The 23,992-nt window shown below is 38.1% G+C and overlaps 1 protein-coding gene and 1 long non-coding RNA gene across 2 annotated transcripts; both read left to right on the top strand.

Annotated features, from left to right (window-relative positions):
* The first annotated feature begins 418 nt into the window (after window positions 1-418).
* On the top strand, window positions 419-928 carry LOC133723688 (uncharacterized). Its single transcript, XR_009853197.1, has 2 exons — window positions 419-514; window positions 617-928. It is a non-coding gene; the product is annotated as an uncharacterized LOC133723688 (long non-coding RNA).
* Window positions 929-21,121: 20,193 nt separating this feature from the next.
* LOC133721307 (NAC transcription factor 29-like) lies at window positions 21,122-23,251 on the top strand. The gene is made up of 2 exons (XM_062147881.1): window positions 21,122-21,744; window positions 22,310-23,251. The coding sequence occupies exons 1-2, from the start codon at window positions 21,268-21,270 to the stop codon at window positions 22,904-22,906; spliced, it is 1,074 nt and encodes a 357-aa protein (XP_062003865.1). The 5' UTR covers window positions 21,122-21,267; the 3' UTR covers window positions 22,907-23,251.
* Window positions 23,252-23,992: the final 741 nt, after the last annotated feature.

Genomic DNA, 23,992 nt, shown 5'->3' with positions numbered 1-23,992 from the left:
AGTAGAGTCAGAATTACGGTGATCCCCACTGCTTCGATCAAGGAATGAGTATCTTATGTTTTGGCCAAGCACTGAAGTTTCTAAGTTATTAGTAAAATTAATCCCTGGGAAGTAAGATGATGCTGTAAATGAACTGGGAGTGTTCAGAGCATCTTCTTGCAGTATATCACCTATTCTAGACAGTATGCTGAAAGCCAAATTTCCAAGGACTCGAGAATATGCTTCCAAGATTGAATGCCCAACATCCTGCAGAAATGAGAGTAACCAAAATTATAAGCCAACTTTTGCCAGTAATAATAGTGCACCCTTCCATAATCCATGTTTACTTTTTAAATAATGTATATGAACGATTTTACTTTCTGACAACCTTTTTTTATTAAAATGTGATTAACAGAACTTAGTATAAGGTGTTGCAGTTTCTGCATGCAGAATTGGTTGTTAGGAGATGATATTGCTCAAGAGGTAGAGGAGCCTACAATTGAGAACACAGAGTTCTATGAGCAGGCTGAGAAAGGTACCTTGATCAGTTGCAAATTTTCAATTTTAATTTTTGTTTTCTGTTTTCTTACATAGTTATATGTAGTTTCTCTATTACTGACTTTAAATGCTTACTTAGATCATGAGAGCACTGCCTCCAGCAGAAATACACGTTCAACAATCCCGAAAGCAAAGGGGAAGGGAAGGGCTGCAGTGGTAAATGTTGACTAATGAGTTTATGAGGTTGTGAGACTGATGTGATGAAGTGATGAAGGTTTTTTGAAATGTGTTTAATACTTCAAGACTTGTAGTTAACTAGTTTTTATCATGTAATGGACTTTAAGACCTACTGGACTTATTGTTGAATTCATGAATTGGTTTTTGTGTTTATTCATTTATTGAACTTATTGTTGGTCAATTGAATTGGCTATTTGCTATGTTGCACATTGGATTTCTTTCCTGTCATAATCTGCAATTTGCATTACTGCATTACAGCCATGTCATAAACTCATAATCTGCATTACTGCACTTTGAATTCATAATCTGCAATTTGCAGTTTTGCACATATTGTATTATTGTCCATCTTCACTAGTTCATTTCTTCTTTTCAAGAATTCTTCAATTCATTTTAGTATTTTACATTTTTACATTGTTTGATTTGGTTTAAGGCAAAATTGATTGTGTAGATTTATAAGTTGCAGTGCTAAGAGGACAGCCGCATCCTATAATGATTGAAATCTGGAAATTTTGGATAGCTGTTAAAGTACTCAAGTGTGGAAAAAAAATATAATAAAAAAAATTAAAAAAAGGATTCGGGTATCCCGAATTGGGCCCGATCCCGGTCGGTTTCGGTACCTTCGGTACTAACTTCAAAAAAACGTAATCTCGTCCCGAAAAATATTTCCGGTACCGGGTTCGGTATCACTCAATAACCGGCCCGTCCCGGCCCGTGCCCAGCCCTAGAAATTAGGACCGAGACCGTCCTACGCAAAGGATCTCAAAATACTCATTCCGTTCTTACAGAGAATCCAAGGGGATATCTGTGGACCAATTTAACCATCATGCGGACCTTTTAAATACTCTATGGTATTGGTTGATGCGTCGACACGCTGGTCACATGTCGCGCTGTTGTCCACTCGAAATGCTGCTTATGCTAAACTCCTCGCCCAGATTATCTGTCTACGGGCTCACTACCTTGACCATCCAAATAAGTCAATTCGACTTGATAATGTTGGGGAGTTTACATCGAAAGCGTCCGATGACTATTGCATGTCACTGGGGATTGATGTAGAGCATCCAGTTCCCCATGTTCATACCCAAAATGGTCTCGCAGAAGTCGCTATCAAACGACTACAGATGATAGCACAGACATTGGTTATGCGCACCAATCTCCCTGTTTCTGCTTGGGGATATGCAATATTGCATGCATCGATGCTAATTCGTCTACGACCCACTGCAACCCAATCTTACTCTGCGTTACAGCTAGTGACTGGGTACGAGCCTGATATCTCGCACTTACGCATTTTTGGGTGTGCCATTTATGTGCCTATTACGCTGCCACAGCGTACTAAGATGGGTCCACAACGACGAATGGGCATCTATGTTGGCTATGAATCTCCAACTATCGTCTGCTATCTTGAACCCTTGACAGACGATCTCTTTACCTCTAGATTTGCGGATTGTCACTTTGATGAGACAGTCTTCCCATCGTTAGGAGGAGATAATAACACAGATGTTCAACAGGAACGACAGGAATTGTCGTGGTCTGTCCCCACTATGTCTCATCTCGATCCCCGTACCGCACAGTCCGAACTTGAAGTGCGAAGAATAATCGAGCTCCAGAACATAGCAGATACTCTGCCTGATGCGTTTTCTGATGTTGCCAAAGTGACCAGATCACACATACTTGCTGCAAACGTGCCTGCAAAGATCGATGTCCCGAATACTGGACAAAACGCTACTCCTGTGACACTAGGAGATGGCGTCATTGCCCAGAATGGCAATGATGTGGCGTCAATGGTCGAAGGTCCCGCAAGGAAGCGCAGTAGACCAATTGGTTCGAAGGATACTCGCCCTAGAAAGAGAGCAAATGAGGCACAAACAAATCCTTTGATCATCGATACTCAAAATCCGTCCCATGAGAATGTTCCGGATTATGGTTATGTCCAAGAGACATCATTGGGGGATGCCTCAATGTTAGAATCTATCCCTGAGAATGTAGAGATCTCTGTAAATTACACTAGTGTACATGGGACGTGGGAAAGAAACTCCATCATCATTGATGATGTATTCACGTATTCAGTGGTGCGTGAGATTATTGAGACCGATGACATCGAACCACGCTCTGTTGATGAATGCCAACGTAGAGATGATTTGCCAAAATGGAAAGATGCGATCAAGGCAGAACTTGATTCTCTAGCGAAAAGAAAGGTATTTGGCAAAGTTGTACCTAGGGCTGGGACTTTGGACCCGAGGAACCGGTCCGGTTCGGGTCAGTTTGGGTCGGTTTTCTATCATAATTTAATTATTTTGCTGCGGTTCGGTTCCGTAGAGTAGTAATCAGTTCGGTTCCGGTTCCTATAGTTAATTTCCATCTTTACCCGAGCGGAGGTGGTTATAGGTTTGTTTGGTGTCAGGCTGTCAGCAAGTGGGCTATCTTTTTCTTGCGGCAGGCCTCCTTCTTTGATACATTAATCAAACTCATCCTCCTTTGAAAAAAAAATATTAAACTCATCCTCTCTCTTTGACTCCCATTTGTCTCTGTCGGCCACCCACCTTCTCTTTCTCTAATCACTTTTTCTTTTTAATCATACTCCCACATCTCATCCCTTTTAGCCGCATCCATTCTTCTTCTCTCCTCCTCATTCTTCACTTCTTCTTCGCTGCAAGTCCCTGCAACCATTCTTCTTCTTCTTTTCTCTTCTCCTCCTCCTCTTTCTTCACACTTCGTAGCAATTGTTCCAGTCTTATAGAGGTTGTACCAGACTACCAGAGGCATATTTTATCAATTTGAACTGATCTTCTCTTCTGGTATCAAGATTTCTCCAGATTTTCAGATAGATTTAGATCGGGATTCAAGCATAAATGGAACCGAAGAATCCTGAAACCGAACCGATTCTTGTCGGTTCGGATTTTGCTCGGTTTCAGAGATTAGAAATCATCAAACCGACCTGAATTATGTCCCGTCGGTTCGGTCTCGGTTCTTGCTTTTTTTTCCGGCAAACCCGAACTGTCCCAGCCCTAGTTGTATCAATACCGCCCAACACCAAACCAATTGATCACAAATGAGTATTCGTTAGAAAGCGTAATGAGAGAAACGAGATTGTAAGGTACAAAACTCGCCTTGTGGCGCAAGGCTTCTCACAACGCCCTGGAATCGACTATGAGAAGACCTATTCTCCCATAATGGACGTCATAACGTTCCGCTACCTTGTCAGTTTGGTAGTTTCTGAAAAATTGAACATGCAGCTTATGGATGTGGTTACTGCGTATCTATGTGGGGATCTAGATACAGAAATATACATAAAGGTTCCTGATGGACTTCAGTTACCAAAATCATGTGGCTCTAAACCACGGAGCGCGTTTTCTATAAGGTTGAAACTCTCACTATATGGATTGAAACAATCCGGACGGATGTGGTATAACCATCTAAGTGACTACTTGATTGGTGAGGGATATGTCAACAATGAACCATGCCCATGTGTGTTCATAAAAAGGACAAGTTCCGGATTTGCAATAGTAGCGGTTTATGTCAACTACATGAATATAATTGGCACCCTTAAAGAGTTAAGGGAAACCGCTGAACACTTGAAATCCGAGTTTGAGATGAAAGATCTTGGGAAAATACGGTTTTGCCTCGGTTTGGAACTTGAGCACCGTAGGGATGGTATCTTGATTCATCAATCAGCTTATACCCAAAAGATGCTTAGGCGTTTCAACACTGACAAGATTAAGCCTTCAAGCACCCTAATAGTCGTCCGTAGTCTTGATCCAAAGAAGGATCCATTTCGTCCAAAAGATGACGATGAAGAAGTGTTAGAGGCAGAAGTGCCTTACCTAAGTGCAATAGGCGCATTATTGTACTTAGCTCAATGCACAAGACCGAACATCTCATTTGCTGTGAACTTGCTAGCTAGATATAGCTCTGCGCCAACACGACGCCATTAGACTGGTGTTAAAGATATATTTCGATACCTAAGTGGTATGATTGATATGGGCTTGTTCTATCCCTACAGAGAGACGATGGATTCGGACCCATCAAGTGCCAGGAACGCCACACATGGTGGACTGCGTTCTCTCTCCCCATTCCAAAACGATGTAAGTGTTTTGGAAGGTTTTGCTGATGCTGGGTACCTCTCTGACCCACATAAAGGTCGCTCCTAAACTGGTTATGTATTCACCATGGGAAAGTCCGTGATATCTTGGAGGTCTACAAAGCAGACCTTAGTCGCTACCTCTTCAAATCATGCAGAGATTATTGCTCTTCACGAAGCAGTTCGTGAATGTCTATGGCTTCGATCCATAGTTATGCATGTTCGAAGCAATTGTGGTCTGAAGTCTATCACAGATGAGCCAACGAGCAATTATGAGGATAATGCTGCTTGCATTGAACAAATGAAGCAAGGCTACATCAAATGCGACAACACCAAGCACATATTCCTCAAATTCTTGTACAATCAGCAACAACAGAAGCTCCTCAAGATCAAAGTAAACCAGGTTCGATCTGAGGACAATGTGGCAGACTTGTTTACTAAGTCATTGCCCAAATCCACGTTCGAGAGACATGTGGCAAGAATTGGCTTGCGGAAATTATCTGAACTCCCATGAACGTAGTCATCAGGAGGAGGCGCAGACATCATGGGGAGATGTTTACATGTTTGTTTCGAAGCGTGAAGGGTGTGTTGTGCTCTTTTTCCCCTTCGACCGAGGTTATTTTTGTCCCACTGGATTTTTGTTACTCGGCAAGGTCTTTAGCGAGGCAACGAGAGAAGCACCGCGTTTGGGCAACACAAGGGGGAGTGTTCAAGTAAATCTCTATTTTGTGTTTGGCCCAAACTCTAGGTTACTTGACCTAGTGGTAATAGGGTTTAGAAGGATCTAGATATTCCTATTCAATGTATGATTACCTTTTCTTGTATGATTCAGATTCTATGCATTGTAATTCTCTATATAAAGAGGCCCCTATTATCAATGAAAATACACAACAATTTTCTCTCAATTTCTGATTCCCTAAAACAATTAGTGATTTGTTATTGTTTATTATATGTAATTTTTTTGCTCATTTTCTAAGGACTTAAGATGTCATTTTGTCGACGTCTTCAATATTTACTAATATATCATATAACTTTTCTAAAACTAAAAAAGAATCATTATTTAATACAATATTTGTGTTCTTTTCATCATATAGGAGCTATTAGCTTAATTAACACATAAATTGTACAATTATGATTTAAGTTTTTGTAATTCAATGGTTGTCAGTACAATACTTTCTTGGAAGACAGACTTGATAGCTTGGTCTATATTGCTCTCTATATCTTTCCTTAGCAAGAAATTAAATCCGAGCAAGACTATATATTCTATGATATCCACATAATCTAACGAGCTGATCAAGTCATTTGCAGTCAAATAATGTAAAATTTAAACTCAAAGTAAACCAAGATCAATCAGAAATATAGACACACAAGTGTATGCTCAAGTTTGATCTATAAATATAAACGATAAGATCACTGAAGCAAAATCTCTTCTGCAAGTTTTCTAATGACAAGTGTTTCTCTATGAGGCAAGATGTGTTGAGAATATATACATCCCATATGGAAAAAATGGGACCTTGCCTATGGGGTTCACATCCAAAACCAATTGGCAATGGATGGAGTGGCCTAAACCCTTATAAACCCATAAGCAAAGTTATATTTTTCCAATGTAGGAATTATATTTTATCACATTCTCAACACGCCCCCGCACGTGTGGTGATTTCTCAAGCCATACACGTGGACAAGTTGTATTGGGTGACGATGAGCACGTGTGGCCATCGCTGAAACCAAACACGTGGGTAACCCGCTCTGATACCATGATAAAGTAATCTGAGGTTCACATCCAAAACCAATTGGCAATGGATGGAGTGGCCCAGACTCTTATAAACCCATAGGCAATGCCCTATTTTTCCCACGTGGGATGAATATATTTCTCAACACGCCCCCGCACGTGTGGCGAATTTTTAAGCCATACATGTGGACAATTTTTGGGTGACGTGGAGCCCATGTGGCCGTTAGGCATGCACACGTGGTATAGCCCACGTGTTTGGTTTCAGCGATGGCCACACGTGCTCACCGTCATCCAATATAACTTGTCCACGTGTATGGCTTGAGAAATCACCACACGTGCGGGAGCGTGTTGAGAATGTATATAAATATAACTCCCACATTGGAAAAATATAACTTTGCTTATGAGTTTATAAGGGTTTTGGCCACTTCATCCATTGCCAATTGGTTTTAGATGTGAACCGCAGATTACTTTATCATGGTATCAGAGCGGGTTACCCACGTGTGCATGCCTCACGACCACACGGGCTCCACATCACCAAAAGTTGTCAACGTGTATGACTTGAAAATTCGCCACACATGCGGGGGTGTGTTGAGAATATATACATCTCATGCACATGGGAAAAATGGGACATTGCCTATGAATTTATAAGGGTTTGGGCCACTCCATCCATTGCCAATTGGTTTTGGATGTGACCCCAGATTACTTTATCAAGATGTTATATATACATCCCACATGGGAAAAATGAGACCGTGCTTATGAGTTTATAAGGGTTTGGGCCACTCCATCTATTACCAATTGGTTTTGGATGTAACCTCAAATTACTTTATCAAGGTATTATAGACTTGTGTTGTAGAAAGCGCACCTTGTTTATATAGTGTCACCGCAGTGCCCATCCCATAAAGGAAACTTTGTAAAAACGACGTCCCTGAACATAAGCAGACTTGCAAACAAACTATGATCATATAAATAATAGATTGTCACATAAAATATAACTCATCATAATTTCCCTGAACATAAGCAGACTTGCAAACAAACTATGATCATATAAATATTAATATATTGTCACATAAAATATAACTCATCATAATTTCTTATTGCTTGATCATTGTTGAGTCATTTGATTACATCTGAAAACTTAAGTTAAATTACATTGTGTCGACATGTAAATTCTTATGTCCAATTCAGATACATATAATTGAATATGAATCATGATTGTCCAGAGGAGTACATTCAAGCCTGTTCATATGTATTCTTCTAGTTAGTTGGCAAATCCTTGATCAGTTGTACAAACTGATGTAGTTGGCTCAACATGCCATGTATTAGATGATGTCAATGCTTGCAATGCACGTTATAATAGAATGGACGTAGATGGAGTACAATCATGAAAATATATAATGCCGCGTGTGGCACATAAAATTCTTATGATTTTTTTTTTTTTTTGGGGGGGGGGGGGGGGGGGATATCAATGGGGGGAGGGGAGTCAAATAAGACACTATTGAGAGAATGAATTTATTATTACACCCATTCTGTGGTGTATATAAACAGACTACAATCGTACTACAACTATTGTGTACTACTGTACTACACAACATATACAAGATAAGTAGTTACAACAATATATTCCCTTGTAGTCTATTCCTAATAGGGAACGATAACTCACACTAACACTCCCCCTCAAGTTGGCGCATATACATCAACCATGCCCAACTTGCTTAGTGAGTCATAAAACGCCTTCCTAGAAACTCCTTTGGTAAGTACATCTGCAAGTTGCTCTTCAGTTGGAACAAAAGGAAAGCTAATAATTTTGGCATCTAGCTTCTCCTTTATAAAGTGACGATCAACCTCCACATGCTTAGTACGATCATGCTGTACTGGATTCTGTGATATGTCAATAGCTGCCTTGTTGTCACAATACAACTGCATGGTATTTTTGAGTTTGAAACCCAGATCACGTAACAGATTTCTCAACCACAACAATTCGCACACTCAGTGAGCCATACCTCTATACTCGGCCTCAGCACTAGAACGTGCCACAACTTTCTGCTTCTTACTCTTCCATGTAACCAAATTACCTCCCACAAAAGTAAAGTAACCTGATGTCGACCTCCTGTCTGTGATATTTCCAGCCCAATCTGCATATGTGAAGCCACAAATCTCAAGAATGTTGTTGTGTTTAGAAAACAGTACTCCCCTTCCTGGAGCTGACTTCAAGTACTTCAGAATTCGCATAACAGCATCCATGTGACTCTCACTCGGATTATGCATGAACTGACTCACCACACTCACTGCATATACAACATCTGGTCTAGTATGAGCCAAATAAATCAAGCGCCCAACTAACCTCTGATAGCGAGCTCGATCAGTAGGTACCTGATCTGGATACTCAGCTAAACAATGATTCTGCTCAATAGGAGTATCAATAGGTCTGCAATCCAACAAACATGTCTCTGTCAGTAAGTCAAGAACATACTTCCTTTGGCAAAGATAGATTCCTTCTCTCCCTCTAGCTACCTCAATTCCTAAGAAGTACTTAAGCTCACCCAAGTCCTTCATCTCAAACTCAGAAGCTAGCTGTCTCTGTAGTCTATCCATCTCAACAGTATCATTACCAGTGATTACCACATCATCCACATAAATAATTAGAGCTGTTACCTTCCCTTGTTGATGCTTGAGGAACAAGGTATGGTCTGAGTTGCTCTGCCTGTAACCAACCTTCCGCATGAACTGTGAAAATCTTCCAAACCAAGCACGAGGTGACTGTTTGAGAGCATACAAAGATTTTCTCAATTTGCATACAAAATCACCAGGAGAAGCAACTACATACCCCGGTGGAAGGCTCATGTACACTTCCTCGGCTAACTCTCCATGAAGAAATGCATTCTTGACATCAAATTGTCAGAGTGGCCAGTTTAAACTCGCAGCGAACGAGAGCAGAACCCGAATAGTATTCATCTTGGCAATAGGAGCAAAAGTTTCATCATAGTCTACACCATACGTCTGAGTAAACCCCTTTGCTACAAGGCGTGCTTTGTACCGATTCACTGATCCATCTGCATTATGCTTCACGGTAAACACCCAACGACAACCTACAGCCTTCTTGCCTTGTGGTGGAGGCACAAGTTGCCATGTATTGTTCTTCTGCAACGCCTCCATCTCTTCATCCATTGCCTTCCTCCACTTTGGATCCCCCAATGCATCCTGCACTTTGTTAGGTACTGATACAGAAGATATTTGATTCACAAATGATTCATATGACTTAGACAACCTCCTAGTGGACATATAGTTGGCTACTGGGTATTTTGATTTGGCAGTAAGAGTAGGTTCATATCTTTTGGCTGATTGACCTCGAGTGGTCCTATGTGGTAACACATATTGCTCAACATTAGACTCACTACTACTAGTACCAGTGGATGGACATACCTTAAATGGGTGATCTTCAGTACCAGGAAGCTGTGGGTTAGGGGTAGAAGCGATGGCAGGAGGGGTAGATGTGTCTTCAACCGCATTCTGAGTGAGGTTAACTGGTGCTTGGATGTCTGGAGCTTCTGCTGCTGGAGGCTGCGTGCTAATAGTCTCAACCGGATCCGTCAAAATACCTCCTGGCTGTGTAACTTCTCCTTCTCCTTCTGATTCCTCCCCCTCTCCATGATATAGCTCTTCAAAATATGAATTCTCCCCCTGAAGAGCTATATCTGAAGAGGAAAAATAACTCATGTCTTCAAACAAAGTAACATCCATAGTGACATAATACTTTCTGGTTGGTGGATGAAAGCACTTGTACCCCTTCTGATAGCCTCAATAGCCAACAAACACACACTTAATGGCCCGGGCATCCAACTTAGACCTCTGGTTTTTTGATACATGGACAAAAGCAACACAACCAAAAACACGAGCTGGAAGATTATGAAATCATGGCAAGGAGACATGAGAGGCGAGAACCTCAAATGGAATTTTGCCCTGAAGGACACTGGATGGAAGACGATTGATAAGATGAGAGGAAGCATGTATAGCATCGCCCCAAAGATACTTAGGCATATGAGCACTAAAAAGAAGGGCACGAGCCATATCAAGTAAATGACGGTTTTTCCTTTAGGACACTCCATTCTGTTCTAGTGTTTGTGGACACGTGGTTTGGTGAACAATCCCATGGGTTTTAAAAAACTCTTGGAACACATGGTTAACATACTCCCCCCCATTGTCAGAACGAAGGACTTTAATGGTGCTATGATATTGTGTTTGAACAAGATGACGAAATGTTTGAAAAGCAGGGAAAACTTCATCTTTGGTTTTAAGAAGGGCAACCCATGACAATCTCGTACAATTATCAATAAACAACTCAAAGTATCTCATACCCGATACAATGGGCTCTCTAGAAGGTCCCCAAACATCAGAATGAATCAACTCAAAAGGAATAATACTTTTATTAGAAACACTAGGAGAATAAGTAGCACGATGACTCTTGGCCAAAACACATGTTTCACAATGTAAAGCAGACTCATCCACACCAATAAACAGAGTAGGCGTGGTTTTTTTCATAAGACTAAAAGATGGATGCCCTAAACGACGATGCCGCAACCAAATTTCACTTAACTTATCAGAATTCGAAGTCAAAGCGGCTCGGGACTGTGCTCCTGGTTTCTCTCCTGCGTATGTCTGATCCAGATGGAACAACCTGCTCCTCAGATACCCCCGACCGACTATCTCCCTGGTGAGAAGATCCTGAAAAATCACATACATAGGATAAAAGGTTACAGAGCATTTAGACTCAGTGTTCAACTGTGGAACAAATATCAAGTGATGAGATAAGTCAGGCACATATAACACATTATGAAGTTCTAAAGTGGGAGTAATACGCACTGACCCTGACCCTAACACAGGAAAAGCCTCACCATTGGCATTAGTTACATAGGACACTGGTGGGGAAGACAATTCAATAAAATATGATTTGTCATAAGTCATATGATCAGAAGCATCAGAATCAATAATCCATGTATCAGAACCAAAAAAGTTAGAAACCTTTAAAGCCATACCAATCTTACCCCGACCAGCTATAGAGGCTGTAGGAGTAGCCCCACATGCTGTATGATGATCTTGTCCAGCCACTCCATAGAAATCTGATTCTTGGACCAATTGAACAGCAACTGCTTTTGCCTTAGGACGATAACCTTGCTTTTTAGGTTTGAGGTGCGGATTCAGTTTCCAGCTAGTCTCTCGAATATGCCCAACATCGGTGCAATAAGAACACTGAGGACGAGGACGATTAGCAAAGCCTGGTGGAGGTCTTTGCTGATGAACTGGGACTTATCTCTGCTGTTGAAGAAAAGGTGCTGGTGCCTGAATAGCTAGGCTGGATACTTCAACTTGTGCCTGTTTGAGACTTTCTTGCTGAGACTCATCCTTACGAATGTATGTAAAAGCTGTGGTCAAGCTAGGAGGATCTGGCATTCTAAGCAATTCTCCTTTGGCACTGTTATGTTTGGCATCAAGTCCTCGCAAGAATGCATGAACCCGCTTAAGTTCCTTTTCTTTCTGGTACCATGCAATATCCTCCTGGTTCTTAATCTTGCAAGAACGCTTCTGATCAATTTCAGTCCATACATTCTTCAGCTTGGTAAAAAACACTGACACTGGTTGCTCATTCTGTTGCATTCTTGCAGCTTTGCACATCAATTCATGAACCTGTATAAAATCAGACTCATTTGTATAGAGATCTCCCAATTTCTTCCATATCGCCTCAGCAGTTTCACATTCCTCCACCATCTGTAGCACATCATCAGTCATGGCTCGAAATAGAATCGACATTACAAACCCATCATCATCTTCCCACTTAGCATAGGCCTCCTTATCATCTTCGCTAGGAGCCTTGATTGTTCCAGTCACATGCCCCATTTTGTGTATCCCACGGAAATAAACAGACATAATCTTCTTCCATGTTCGGAAATTGGTACCTGCAGTGAGTTTGGTACCCCCAAAAGAACCACCTTCTGAGCTCTTGACAGAGACTTCAACCCTCTGGACCTCATTGGTCTTAGAACTCTGACCTTCACTGTCACACTACAAGAGAAAATGTCATCGGCGACAACCCAAAGTTGTCGTAAAAAGTCTAAATTTCTCGTTGAATTGAAAATGCGACGACTTTGGGTTGTCGCAATCAGTTGTTGCCTTATGTGTTTTACTGATTGTCAAAAGCGACGAAATTACATGGTTATCGCTTTTTCAATATGCGACGTATTTGGTTCCTCGCATATCACAAATTGTGAGACACACAGATGTGTTACCAAAAATTATATGCAAGACTTTATATTTGTTGCTATTTTTAATATACGAGGCTTCGTTTACGTTGCATATTCCATATGTCGGGCTTGGATGCTTGTCGCATTTTCAATAAGCGACGCAATTTGTTCCTCGCATATGACATCTTGCGAGACACATAAGTGTGTTACAGAATGCTATATATGAGACTTTATGTTTGTTACAATTTGTAATATGCGAGACTTCGTTTACGTTGCATATTCCGCCTGCGAGGCTTATATGTTTGATCAAAAATTTATATGCAAGACTTTTTTTGTTGCAAAAAATAACTACGAGGTTTCATTTTTATTGCATATATTAATATGTGACATATATTTATTTGTTGTAGAAAATTATATGCGAGACTTCTTATTTGTTTCATATAATTTCGTCGAGGAACTAATTGCGTCGCGTGTTAAAAAAGCGACAACCGTTTAATTTCGTCGCTTTTGACAATCGGTAAAACACATTAGGCGACAACTGGTCGCAACAACCCAAGGTCGTCGCATTTTCAATTAAACGAGAAATCATTGTTTGTTGCAAACGATTATAGACGAGGTTAGGTTGTTTGTCTCATTTAATAATAAGCAAAATGCAACAAATGGCTACATATTTCTTGCTCAAATTTAGTTATTTATTTAAAATTTTAAATTAATTTCAATATTTTAAAAAAACATTAATAATATTTATCTGTAAATAATAATATTCGAAGACTTATTATTAATCATAAACCAAATAAAGTCTACAAATATTGTACCCGAATATAGCTTAAGGTGATTACCATTAATAGGAAAAGCCATACCACCATCACTATCCGCCCAAGTGGACTCACAATATCTTCTTCTGTAATTGATGAAAGAGTAAATACTTTACTATAACGTTATGTGGCTCCAAATATCATAACCCAGGTGTTGGTAGAATAGAAGCATTGCAAACTAGTCTTAATCATCCTTTCAAAAACAATATACTGTCAATATATTGGTAAACAATATTCAACAGCAAAACTAGTAGTCAAATAGTTTAGAGCTTATGAAAGAAAATGCTCAACTTTAGTATGTACATCCCATTTTCTGTAATAAGACTTGTGCCAAATCCTTTTGTGGAAAGGAACTTGTCATTATATTAATATGCAACAAGTTTTAATAATTCATAACTTTCCAAATAATCCTATGAGAAAACATATAAGATGAATAGAGACGAAAAAGTTTAGACTTCATTAAGAACATCATGTGGCACTGTGGAGCAACCAGAACTGATGTGGCTTGTTAGTTTCACTGAGTGGCAATAAAAACTTAAAAAGAACACACATCTGTGTGTATTTTAGTGTGCAGCAACATTCAAGTTTCTGGTTTTTATAGACAATGCATAATTGGCCTAAAAAATAATGTATAATCAATGACAATGTATCAGAGAACACTATCTTCTAAAAACCATCTTATCATGCCTCTATTAATGTTAGAACTTGCAAGTATAGCTTTAGAGAACCAGAAAGACTAAGAAATAATTATATTGGAAATCCCACACTTACGATTTTTCTTGAAAAGTGTTGAGAAAATGAACCTGCAATAAGAAACAGTAGAATGGCATAAGAACCAAGTTTCCCAAGTATATAATTGGTTAATTGCAACATCAAACTGTTAAGCAAAGAGAAATGGCTGCATTAAGATAACATTGAAGATATTTAGTTTCGGGAAGCGTTGTACTTGTAATGGTTTACATTTCAACATATAGAAGGCTTACAGGAACATTGTAGCAAGTTGCTTCTTGGGGGACCTCGAAAATCATCATTGCCTCGATGCTCAAGAGTCCACATAACCACTGCAACAATCACAAACGAAGCTGCTGTGACAGACCACATCTCCCAAGTAAATGGTTGAAGAAAGACCCAAGCATTTGACTTTGAATTGGAAACAGGCGCCACTATCACTAACCCAGTGGTAGCATAGGGCTGAGAAAAATCCACAATCATTGTGCGGTTTTTCACAATTGCAATGTCCCCAACAGCTGCATCAAATACCTGCCAAAATTTTCGATTACAAAGAAGGTGTTGATCAAATGAAGTAGATAAATATTACTATGGTTCTCCATCAAACTAAATTTCCAGTTCATACTCGGCATGTAGATTGTTTCAAGCGATCTGCATGTGCTAACTCATACATCATGTTTCCATGTATTGGTACGTTATCTTACCCTAAAGCAGACTCACATTTTAAACATTCTTTGGATAATACCAATTCTAAAGCCAGTAAAGTATACTTACATTTTGTGCAACCATCTTCACAAGCTCATCATAACTGGGATTGGACTAACCATTCCCAAAAGGTACAAATCTGTAAGGAATATCATACGGACCATCATACATGTTTTATGAAATATATAACAACGAATGACTTCAAGAACACCTAAATTGACTTCAAGAACAAACCATCCCCAAATCCCTGAACCCAAATACCAACCAAATCGATTTGAAGAACAAACCATCCCCAAATCCATAAACCCAGCAGCAAATTCCTAAATTAGAGTAAGACCCAACTCTATTTCAGTCACCCACATCTCTAAATCGATAGAAGCCCAAACACCCAAACCTAATTGCAAAGGACATTAGCAAAAACACCCAAATCAATATCCCAAGAGAACCCTAAAACCCAAAACAAATCAAAGTTGAAACCCTAAAATGATCGAAGAAAGAGGCTTACCATCCAACAATAGTGAATCAATACTTCGGAATCGTTCGTGAAATTGAAGAACTCAACCAAAACCCAAGTTAGCTGAGGAGAGGTTGAAGAAGAATCTTTTGTGTCCAAAACCTAGCTCGGGCGGTGCGTCTCTAGCTTCCGTCTCTTCTGGGGAAGAAGAACCTCTCATGGTTTTGAGATGAGAGGAATGAATCGATCTGATAGCTAGCTCTAGTTGCTCTAGGTCAGGAGAGCGCGAGGTAAAAAAGAGATGTTTTGATTTTTTTCACTGGGTACGGGAAAGCACGGGGTGAGAGGCTGCTTTGGTTGTTGGTTTGTACTTTGTAGACTGATACGAGAGAGCAGTGATGGAGGAAGAGCAGCGAAGAAGAGGAGCTGCTAGGTCGGGCGAGGGAAAACTAAGAATGAACGAAGACGGTGAGCTTTTTCATTTTTCCACCAAGTGGTGGAACTCGGGGTCTAGGTCAGAAGAAGAGGGACTTGTAGTTAGGCGAAAAACCTTTTTTTGTCCACACAAGGAGAAATAACTTTTCCATTTACTCAGACAACAGAATCTGTTGTCTGAATTTTCTAAATTATAACAAACTTGAAAAAGTTGAATTGGTGTTGATTTTGATACCATTTAGACGACATAAATAGTTAAATCTGTTGTCTGAAGACGTTCAAAAAAATCAGACAACAGAAAAAACGTCTTCTGTCGTCTGAGGGGTATGGTATGAAGCATTTTTTGACATAGTGAATTCAACTAGGAAAGATAAATTTCACCTCGACAAGAAAGTACAAACAATATATGATGAAGTTCTAATATATATTTTCACAAACAATAAACGAAAATTCCTACAAGTCGTCGCCTAATTGGTTTTCGGCGAGGAAGTTCAAGTTGTCACAAAATCATTAAGCGACACCCAATAGAAATCGTTGCCTAATTGGTTTTTTGCGAGAAAAGTAAAGTTGTCACATAAACATTAATCGACAACTCATAGAAGTCGTCACCTAATTGGCTTTCAGCGAGGAAGTTCAATTTGTTACATAAACATTAAGCGACAACCTGTAGAAGTCGTCACATAATTGGTTTTTTGCAAGAAAATTAAAATTGCCACATAAACATTAACCGACAACTCACAGAAGTCGTCGCCTAATCAATCTTCACTGAGGAAGTTCTAGTTGTCACATAAACATTAACCGACGAACCATAGAAGTTGTCGCTCAATTGACCTTTTGTGAGAAAATTAAAGTTGTCACATAAAAATTAACCGACAACTCACAAACGTTGTCGCCTAATTGGTCTTAGGTAAGGAAGTTCCAATTGCCACATAAACATTAAGTGACAACCCGTAAAAATTGTCGCCCAATTGGATTTCAGCGAGGAAGTTAAGGTTGTCATATAAACATTAATCGACATCTTTTAGAAGTCGTCGCCTAATTAGTTTTCAGCGAGGAAATTCAAGTTGTCACATAAACATTAAGCGACAACTGGATAAAGTTGTTGCCAAAGTGATTTTTAGCAAGGAAGGTAAGGTTGTCACATAATCATTAACCGACAATTCACATAATGGTCACTAAATCAGTATTCAGTGACAAAAATCTAGTTGTCACATAAACATCAAGCGACAATTAACAGAAGTTGTCACCTAATTAATCTTTTGCGAGGAAGTTAAAGTTGTCACATAAACATTAACCGACAATTAGTAGAAATTGTCGCTTAATTGATATTTTGTGAGGAATTGGATGCCGCATAATGTTATATGGGCAACAATTGTCGATTTCTTGCAAATTCCTACTTTATGCGACAAATTGGTTGTCGCCGATGGGATTATGTGCGACAACTGAAATTTCCTCGTATTTGCCAAGATTTTGCGACGAATTTTAGGTTGTCACAATGAAATTCCTCGCTTTTGCTATTTTCTCTTGTAGTGTCATCACCACCCATTCCAATAATACAATAGAAAAATACACAAATCCCAAAGTACGCAGCGAAAATAAGAATAACAGATGTCTCTCCAAACAAAAACAAACAAATAGTAACAGTTTTTTTTTTAACCTGTTTGGCTAAGCTGAATGGGTTGACCGAGTTCGATTGACTGTGTTGACCGAGTTGAGATGAGTTGACTCACTGACCGAGTCGACCGAGTGAAGAGATCGATCTGGAATCGTCTCGAGTTTGGGCGAGGATCGTCGTCTGGGCAGGAAGCAATCGATCTGGAATCCTCCTGAGTGAGCGACGCTGATGTGGACCGAGCGACGCGGCTGAGCAGTCTGCTGTGGCTGAGTGAGGATCGTGGGCGATTTGGAAACCGACCAGTCTGGGTCGGACGGCGCACGACGGTTCTGAAGCAGCCAGACTCAATCTGGGCAGGCCGAAATCAATTGAAGGCTGCCGGTCTTGGCTGATGAATGATTGCAGGCGAAGATCTGGTCTAAACCGATCTGTGACGAGACGAAGATCGGTCTCGAAAAAAGAATTAAGGAGACAAAGTCCTTTCGGATCTTTGCTTTGATACCAAGTCAAATAAGACACTATTAAGAGAATGAATTTTCTGATATATTATTACACCCATTCTGTGGTGTATATAAACAGACTACAATCGTACTATAACTATTGTGTACTATTGTACTACACAACATATACAAGGTAAGTAGTTACAACAATATATTCCCTTGTAGTCTATTCCTAATAGGGAACGATGACTCACACTAACAGGTGGGATATCAATGAATCTCTGTGTGTGTGTGTATATTCATCCTCTACCAAAAACGAAAATAAGTTTTCAAGACTGATTGAATTATGTACGTATGCCAATATTTGTTCCCCAACAGCATAACCCCATCATAGACCTTGACAACAAAACATCACCCTATAATGTATTTTACTGATGCCAGAATGAATTTAAAGAAACAAACAAGAAAGGTAGAGACCATTATCTCTTAACATTGAAAAATGAACACTCAAGTAATCATCCATCGAGATTATTCAAACAAGAATCAACTTGACTTATGGTTGGGATTCACATTCTGATATTGATATAAATATCTCCTTTTGTTCGACTGGTTGGCAAGAAAATATGTTTGCGATAAATACTTGATCTAGCGAAGACCAAGACAATGGATAGAGTCAGTGAACGCTACCGCTCTTAATTAGTTCAATCCATGTTCGATGGCTCGTCAGGTTACCTCTTAGTTAGTCCATATTTTGGTTTTACCTTAGAAGTGCATGTAGTGATCGACTGATTTCTTCATATCATTCAAGCAAATAAAGTTAAAGCAATTTGACAAAATAAACAAGTTAGCGGGGCCATTCTAGTAAGAGAATTTTTGTTTTTTTTTTTGGCATTTTTAGGGATCGCTTGTGGGACTTACTTTTCGATCACATATTAGCATTTTGACAATTCAATTTTATGTCTTCATGATTAAATCATTTATGCAAATTTTCAACCAAATATGTAATTGTTAAGATACCAATCTAGATAAATCATTGGACGAACCAAAAATGTCCAACATGAATAATTTATGTTCATAATGGTAAATCACGATTATGAATACCTAAACAATTTGTAATACTGCTGAAAATTTGCACAAGTAATCTACTCATGGAGACTTAAAAATCTAACGGTCAATTTGCTTATGTGTGATCGAAAAGTGAGTCCCATAAGTGATCCTGTAAAATAACAAAAAGAGAAGTTTTAAATATTCACCCCTAATTACTTAATACACACTCCTTACTCAATACACCTATTATTTAATTTCTCATTCTAACATTTTACTAAATACACAACCCAAATTACCTAAAATATCCTTAAACTTAAAAACCATGAAATACACTATTATTTAACATTTGATTAGTATATATAATTGACCATATTAATTACTTGTGTTAGTTATTGGGAAATCCATAAGGATTCATTATTGTTCCCTTCAAAGTTCAAATAGATGCTTAGAAATAGGTTTTATATTATTTGAGTTCTCATCCACTAAACATCCTTTTGATCAAGTATAAAATTTTGAGTCGAACATTCAACCAAAATTGTATCAGTAGTTTCTCCACAATGGCGGAACTACGAAGTTGTCATTGGATGGTCAAACACATTAACAATTACAAAGTTTTATACCTGGGATGTTTTATATTAGATAATAAATTGTCTAATAATCACTTTTAGATTAAAAAAAATGAACTAAAAAGTGGGAGTAAAACGATATGTTTTAAAAATATTTAATGCTATTGATTTCGAAATTCTAAATTACATGGTATCTCACCCCATTTAATTACAATTCATTTAAGGAAAATTTAAATTAGATGGTTTCTAACTTTATTCTTGTTTTAAATGAGGATGCCATGTATAGAAATTCATTGTGTTTATAATTATAGAATAATATAAGGAACATATGATTATTATTATTATTATTTTTCTTTTAATACATAGATGTCTATTTTGGTCATTTAACCTACCTATAAAATCTGATTTGAAATATAAAATAATAGGGATGTGTATTAAGTAGTTTGGGATGTGTATTTAAAATTTCTCTAACAAAAAAAAAAAAAAAAATTCTTAGTAGAAAGGACCTCCATAAGGTAATGTGCAAACTTGTACATCTAGCCTAAGGAAAAAAAAAAAAGCCTCCTTAAAAAAAATATGGTGGTTCTAGTTGGACTTCCAAATTTAATATTTGGACCTCTGACTTTTTTCAATTATTAATAGACTTTGTCAAGTCATATGAAAAGACAAATAAGGACAAAGAGAGAAAAATGAAAAAAAAAATTCTTCTGACCTCCCCCAAATATAACATACAATTAAATTGTTTTTTTTTTTTCAGAATTTCCTTATATTGCCTATATAGTTTCATAATTTACCTAAAACAATTAAGTAACAATAATAATTTCTATAGATAACCCATCATTTAATACAAAATTAAATTCAAAACAATCTGATTTGGAATTTTCTTAAACTAAATTTATTGAATATTATGATATAGTTATTACTCGATATTCCAACCCAAAACCCTTGAAATCATTCTTTTAGCAAATTCAAAGGGATTCCAACAACATATCAAGATCGAGAACCAACTCTCTGATTAATTTTGGTGGAAGAGAAACCTACTTAGATTTTGATTTATTTTTCTTCTCGTGGTTGAAGATACAGATAAAAAGTAGAGTAACAGATTGTTGTATTTCATGTTCAAGGGTGTTCTGATAAAAATAAGGATCTACTTAGCTTTTCTAATATTCTAAAAAGTAAATTAGAGGTATACTAAGTATGGGAGGTCCAAATAGCAAATTTGGAGGTCCAACTAGAATCACCAAAAAAAATAAAATAAAATAAAATAAAAAAATACATCCGAACTCATGGGGTTTAACAATATCTAATGTGAATATTTCTTTATCTCCAGATTAGCCAATTGGATGATGTGATCAAAGATAAGGTATTAAGTTAATTTCAAGATGTCCTCTCAAAAGATTAAAGATCAAAGCCAATCTTCAAGTTGTATCTCTCCAAATGGTTGGTGAATTGGGACAATGAGGTTGCTTTCCGTTCTCTTCTTCTCTTTCTTTTTCTCTTTTCAAATCATAATTATTGTAAGTCTATATATTATTAATAAAATGCTAGCGTTTATTATGTCATTTTCTGCATGAGATCTATAGCTCCCTATAAAACAAGTGCACAGTGCATTCAAAAACTTACAAATCTTGGGGTCATCGATAGTTTCAGTGGCTCTGGTTGATTCCCTAGGTTCCTCCATCACCAAGGAACAAGGCACATCTCCAAAAGATGGCCGAGATGGAACAAACCATTGAGAATCACAACATTCAACTTCCTGCTGGGTTTCGATTTCACCCATCCGACGAAGAGCTTATCGTCCACTACTTGAAAAACAAAGTCACTTCATCTCCTCTACCGGCAACCATCATCACTGAATTGGACCTATACAAGTACAATCCATGGGAGCTACCACCAAAGGCCTTGTTCGGAGAAGAGGAGTGGTATTTCTTCACTCCAAGGGATCGGAAGTACCCGAATGGAACCAGGCCTAATAGGGCAGCTGGTTTGGGTTACTGGAAGGCTACAGGGACTGATAAGCATATTTTCAGTTCTTGTGGAACGAAAAGCATTGGGGTGAAGAAAGCACTTGTATTTTATACAGGGCATCCTCCAAAAGGTGTTAAGACTGAGTGGATCATGAACGAGTATAGATTGCTTGACACCACGATTTGGAGTACTACTTCAAAGCAAAAAGGGTCTATGAGGGTAAGTATATAATTGCTAATTGCTACATATCATCACTGAATACTGAATAGAGCTCCAGTTTTCTGCTAAATATATATATTTGTGTTGATATTGTGTTTATGATCAAAACTATGTTGTTAATTTTAGGCTTTTACTTGATTATATATCTTATAAACTCTGAATACTAAACTATAAGCTAAAGAGATTAATGCTAAACGAAATTAATTAGTTTGGAAATAATTTGTTTCTTAATTGTTATTATTATTATTATTATTATTATTATTATTATTATTATTATTATTATTATTTTGCATGAGATATAAATCTATAATATACTTTAGATGCCTTTTTCCTTAGTGTGCAAATCAGTGTCATTTCTTCATTATATATCAAAATGATTCACAACACAACATATGTTAACAAATAACTTGTAATAGACATAAGCTAATGTCCTAATGCAAACTCGGCAAAAATATCCATGTCGGTCGACTCCAGTATCACGGTCAACCAGAAAGTTTGCATTTCGGATGTCTGCTTCTAACGGATCTGAAATATATGTCGTGAAGATTTTTCTTCTTATTTACAGTTGGATGATTGGGTTTTATGCCGGGTTCGCCAAAAATGCAACAACAGCAGGAACATCTGGGAAGATCAAAACACTACTCCTAGTTATAAACTATCTGGCCACTTTAGACAAGGGGTGGATGAACAGGAAGCAAGCCCTAGCATCGAAATGGTCAGGAGTTATCTATACAAAGACTGTCCAATGTTACCCTACATTTTTGCCTCTCAGAAAGTGCATCCTACCATCAAAACCACTTCAAGTATAAGCTTTCAGGACACTACTGAAAATAGAAAATCTTGCAGCCCTACTCCTGTTTACCAAGAGGCCGATTCGAATAAAATCAACAATGATGGGCAATTTTTAGTTTCTTCCCTCGACAGTTTGATCAACCCACTGAAGAGAAAGCCTGAAGGAAATGATCAACGTCGGTCTTCGGTTGCACCCAGTAAGAGGATATGTAACAGAGACGATCAAAAGGAGGAAATTAGTAATGGATCTATGATCAATCCTTGGGGAATAGATAACCAGTTTGGAGCTGACAGTTTCAATGCAGATCAATGGAGTTCCATGATCCAGTATCAAGAACTCAGTCAGTTAATTGGGTTTCCCTGCAACTGATTAGAAAGGAAAAGTATATATAGAGGCCTAGCTAGCACATATAATATACAGGTTAATTTTGCGAGTAGAATTCCTTTATTTATGTAAATAAAGCCGTTCAAGAAATCCCGAGGACTCCATGATGGTGATTCATTATGTAATTAGTGTGTAAAGCAAGTTCATTTTGGTATGTATATGCATGAAGAATAGCATGTAATTAATAATTAGCTTGAAGTTTGCTGGTATATCATATCAAGAGTGTGTGTATGTATATATTTTTTTTTTAAATGGTGTGTATGTATATTTTTAATACTAGCATCTCTTGTATACATTCTCAAAATTAATAAATGCTACACAATTCAATATCATGCTTTATTATCTCTTGTATATTCACGCTAATAGTGATTTGACTAATATAGTATCAAATTAAAGTTTGGTTTCACAAAACACACATATTTTACAATTCAAAACCACGAGATTTATAAATATGCCGTTTAATCTCCATAAAAGCATAATTTATAAATAGTGATTCATGTAATATAGTATCAAGATTATATTATAAATCACAGTTGCTTGAGATTCTTCATCACCATAGCATGACAAGTAAAGAACAGGCTAAACTTGAGATATCTAAGCGATTGGCTCAAACATAAGCTCAACTGCAGTTCAAGTAGTGTTTGGTGAAATTTGATAATGTCATTTTCAATGTCCTTCCAAATTTTTGGTTATAACGGAGGCCAAAGAGGTCAGAGGTTGTTCCACCTCTGTCATTAGATGAAGGTTGAGTATCAAACTGGTCCAACCTTTGTAAGTGATGGAGCAAACTGGGTCCAATTCTCTTCCTTTTCCCTCTGCTTCTAAGTACAAGCCCGAGATCTGAAGCCTGAATTTAGCCGGAGATAAAGGGGCTCTTGTTCTCTGCAATGAACCATTCACTCTCGGTGATTACAGTTGCCAAGATTGCTGCTGATTGTCTTCCTCTTTTACAGTTGTCCAATGGGTAAATCCCTATTCCTGATGCATTCCGGCATCTCGCTTTTTAGGCTGAAATTGCACCAAAGCTATGTAGTTCCTTGAATTTGTGGATTGCACAAAATACTACTACTC

Source organism: Rosa rugosa, chromosome 7 (genome assembly GCF_958449725.1).
Source record: "Rosa rugosa chromosome 7, drRosRugo1.1, whole genome shotgun sequence".
NCBI lineage: Eukaryota > Viridiplantae > Streptophyta > Magnoliopsida > Rosales > Rosaceae > Rosa > Rosa rugosa.
This window is presented reverse-complemented; position numbering and strand designations above follow the sequence as displayed.

Coding starts and splice junctions, on each gene's coding strand:
- LOC133721307 (XM_062147881.1), top strand. CDS start 21,268: ATGGCCGAGATGGAACAAACCATTGAGAATCACAACATTCAACTTCCT. Junction 21,745..22,309: donor AGCAAAAAGGGTCTATGAGG/GTAAGTATATAA, acceptor TCTTATTTACAG/TTGGATGATTGGGTTTTATG.